Source organism: Monoraphidium neglectum, assembly GCF_000611645.1.
Source record: "Monoraphidium neglectum strain SAG 48.87 unplaced genomic scaffold scaffold04718, whole genome shotgun sequence".
Lineage (NCBI taxonomy): Eukaryota > Viridiplantae > Chlorophyta > Chlorophyceae > Sphaeropleales > Selenastraceae > Monoraphidium > Monoraphidium neglectum.
In genome coordinates this window covers 1-3,874 of record NW_014008911.1, presented here as the reverse complement: position 1 = coordinate 3,874, position 3,874 = coordinate 1, and the positions used below count along the sequence as shown (strand labels likewise).

The window sequence follows — 3,874 nt, the reverse complement described above, 5'->3', positions numbered from 1 at the left end:
GCGGAAGCTTCCGAGCTGCGGGACGCTTACCTGGCGGCCAGGGTGGCGGAGCTGACGGCTCAGAGGGCCGCCTACGCCAAGGCCAAGTCGGCCGCACAGAAAGGGGCCGCCGGCCGTGCAAAGAGGACGGGCCCGGCGGCGGCGGGCGGCGGCGGCGGCGGCGTAGGGGCGGCGGGGGTGGCGGAGTTCGCGCGCGCGCTCGCGCCCGGCGCGGACGGCGGCGATTTGCTCAGCGGCGGCTTGCTCGGCAAGGGAGGAAGAGTGACGGACGAGGAAGAGGAGGAGGAGGATGAGGAGGAGGGGGCGGCCGTGTCACGAGACGCGTGGTACATCGCAGCCATAGACACGCTCGAGGCCGCCGGGCGAGGCCCCGAGGCGGCCGAGGCCGTGAAGGCGTCCCTGCTGGAGTCTGAGCAGTACAACAGGGCGGGCGCCCAGAACGCCACTTCGATCGCCAGGAGGTGCGGCCGCGGTGCCTCCGATTTTGCTGGGGCGCGGCCTGATTCTTGCGCATCTTCCCCCTTGGCTGGGCGTGCACCCTGTGACGGCCGCCTCCGTTGCGTCCACCGCCGTCGTTGTAGTGTCGCTGTTAGTTTTGTTATTGCTGTTATAAACCGTAAGCTAACGATCACCCCTCAACCTCTCCACCCCTCGACCCAGGTTCTCCACGCTGGGCGGCCTGAAGCTGCTGTTAGCCGCTGAGCTGGACGCGATCGCAAAGACAGGCGCGGGTCAACATGCGCTGAGCCACAGGGTTTGGCGGGGGCAGGCGGGGCCGACATATAGCAAGACGGGCTTTGCAGGGGTTGCTGGGGGCCGCCTGCAGGAGCGGAGACTTCCGTCATCACTGTCAAATGACAACCCAGCCACACAGGTTCCATCCTGGACGCACTCTCAGCTTTCAAAACGCGTTCCCCCCTCCTTCTACTTGCTCATGGCAGATCAGCACCTACGCCAGCACGACCCTCTCTCAGTCACTTGCTGACGTCAGCAAATGCCCACCATCCCCCCGCGCGTCACCAGGTGCCGCCGTCACGACCAACCTTGAGTCCCTCGACGCCAGCTGCGACGCGCCGCCCCCTGCTCTGGTGGAGCAGGCCGCCACCTGCGGCCGCTGCCGCGCAGAGCTGGGGGCACGCGGGCGGCTGTGCACGCACTGCCGGCTGGACGAGGCGACGCTGCAGTGGGAGCTGCGGCTGTTCACGCTCACGACGCGCGCGCTCGCGCTCGGTGCGGCGGTGAGCGGCCGGGGCGCCCCCTGGCCGACGGCCGGCGCTGCTTTGCGGTGGCGTTTTGTGCCAGGGCGCCGCTACCCCGACAGGCCTCCCTCTTGGTTCAATGGCGTGCTGGCAGCGGTGGCTGAACCCCGGTGTCTTGTGTTCATGCCCGGTCAATCCGGTCAAACATTATCGACTCATTTTCTGGCCCCCCTCCCTTCCTCAACGCGCACATGTGCGCACTTGACATGCATTCACACAGGCATACACCATCCCAATCATGACCTGATGCCCCCAATCCATCCTCTCAAACGTGAATGTTTGGTTCGTTTTTGTGGGATGTTACAACACCCCCCACCATTCATCCACCATCACAATGTCCTGCCATTTTACTGGCCCTTGCAATCACTAACGCAGGTGTCAGCAGAGGCGGCCGCGCGCCAGGCGCAGGCCCAGACGCTCCGCCGCATCGGCCGGGGCGGACTCAACGAGACAGGGCTGGAGGGCGGCGGCGGCCTGGACGGCGGCGCGTCGGGCTCTGGCACTGCTGACCTGGCGCTGCTGGAGGGGGGGCGGCGCGGGGACGCGCTGGTGGCTGAGACGCAGGTGCCTGGGGGCTGGTAGTCGCGCGTCTGCCCAGGGTGGTGCGGCGCTGCCAGTACGATTGGGCAGTGCCTGTCTGGCGCCAACCGCGGCTGCACTCGCCTGGGTTTGCCGCTCTGGCCCAGCGCACAGCCGCTGTTTCGCATCGCGCAAGCGCCTCCCCAATCACCTCAAAAATCGATTCACCTCTGCTGAAGCTGCGCTGCGACGGCTCATGCGGCCGTTTTTGCTTTTTAAAGGTATCCGCCACCCAGCGCACATGCCTGCGCCCTCCACGGCTCCCAAGCTGACCCGCGCCCGAAACTTCTTGCAAATCCAGGTGTTCCGCCACCCCTCCGAGGCGGAGCGCACTCTGAGGCTGCTGATGCAGCAGCTGGCGCGCCACGGCGGCAGGTCAGGGGGCAGCGCCCGCGCTGGCGGCGGCAGGGACGGCGCGTCACGCTCTTTGGGGAGGCAAGGTGGCACTGTCATGCACCCGTCAACCAATACATGTGTGTGAATGTATGGACAATTCAGCAATATCACCACTCCCGCACCCACCCACCCACAACCCCCCAAGGCAGCATGCCCCCATAGTGAAGGCGGCCCAGGCCCACCTGGAGCGGCTTGAGGCCACGCGGCGCCTCTTCCTGGCGGCACGCTCCCTCATGCTGGCCCAGCGCATGCTGCTGTGAGTGTGTGAAAGGATTTTTTTTAATTTTGAAAGGCAGGGGGTGGGGGCAGACCAGGCCGAAGTGGGAAGGAGGTGTTGTGGCCTGTTTTTAGGGGGACGCGGGGGGAGCATGCTGGCGCGAGTGCGTTGGAGTGGGGGTGGGGCGCTGGAAGACCCAATCGTGGTGGTAGAGGGAGTGGCTTATCCAGCCGCTGCCGGGAGGGGACGGGCATGTTGTTTGCAGTGGGCATGGTGGGTGGGGGAGAAGAGGGATCAGCTGCCCACCTGCAAGGGCCTGCCTGGAGACCAGCGCGGTCAAACTTTGGCGCTGCGCGATCCGCGACGTTGTGTCGCTCGTGCGTTAGTCAGGGGCGGATGCACAGACCACAGGCGCGCTGCGCACCGCATGCACCCGTGCATGCATTTGTGCGTGCCAAACGCGCGCAGAAGCGCAGACACACGTGCCCTTGTTCAAACGCATCCACAGCTCAAAAGCTCGCCACCATTTCCTCAACCGCCCCCCTTGGCAACAGGCCACCACCCAAATCCAACAGTCGCGCACCCTGCCCCACCCGCCTCCCCCCTGCACACGCTCCCTCATGATACCCTCCACCCGCACCAACCCACATCCCAAACCCCAACCCCGCCCCCGAATGCGCTGACTCAGCTACGCCCACGATGAGCTGGAGATGGCCACCCTGCGCATGAGGCTGCGGCTGCCTGGGGAGAGCGTGGCGCCCCACGAGGCCGTTTACAAGGTGAACCGTGCAATTGTCGGGCGCAGTTGTCATTTTTGGCGCTGCGCTGGTCGGCTGGGCCCCCGAAAGGGAAAGGCCCAGGCACGAGCAGTGGTGATAATCACACTGAACCGGCAAAAATGGCAAAAGCGGCTAGCCCTGGCGGCCGCCGCCGTTTCGGATCCATAAGCAGCTTCTGGCGCTCTTTCGTTGGCACCAGCGAATCAAATGTTAATGCAAGGCAAAGTGTGTGTCGCACCCCACGAGGCCGTCTGCAAGGTGAACTTCGTTGGGCACAAATACTGGGTGGCACATGTTTGCAATGAAGTGGTTGGGTGCGACCTGAAAAGGCAGGCCCCGCGCACACGAAATATTTGCAACCATGAGTTGTAGGGGGCAAGGGGCTTCGTCTGGCGGCCGCTGGCCGTTCTAAGACCACGAGAAGCTTCTGAGGTGCACGTTGTTTGCAGACGATGCCACACAATGAAACGCCAATGTGATCTGGCGCGCCGTGTTGGTTTGGCAGCTGCAGGGGCAACCGCTGCTCCCAGCCTCCGTACACCCTCCACTCCGCCAGAACCCGCCCCCTCACGCCCCAAACGCCCCGCTCGCACTCTGCCACCTCCGTCTGACCTCATCCCGCTAAACCCCGCCCGACCCACTGC

The 3,874-nt window shown here is 65.1% G+C and overlaps 1 protein-coding gene across 1 annotated transcript; it reads left to right on the top strand.

Annotated features, from left to right (window-relative positions):
* Positions 1 to 994: 994 nt before the first annotated feature.
* MNEG_14728 (hypothetical protein) lies at positions 995 to 2,494 on the top strand (the record flags this gene model as incomplete). The annotated part of the gene is made up of 5 exons (XM_014036801.1): positions 995 to 1,023; positions 1,064 to 1,238; positions 1,635 to 1,823; positions 2,140 to 2,213; positions 2,380 to 2,494. 5 exons carry the CDS (start codon positions 995 to 997, stop codon positions 2,492 to 2,494), a joined length of 582 nt encoding a protein of 193 aa, XP_013892255.1.
* Positions 2,495 to 3,874: the final 1,380 nt, after the last annotated feature.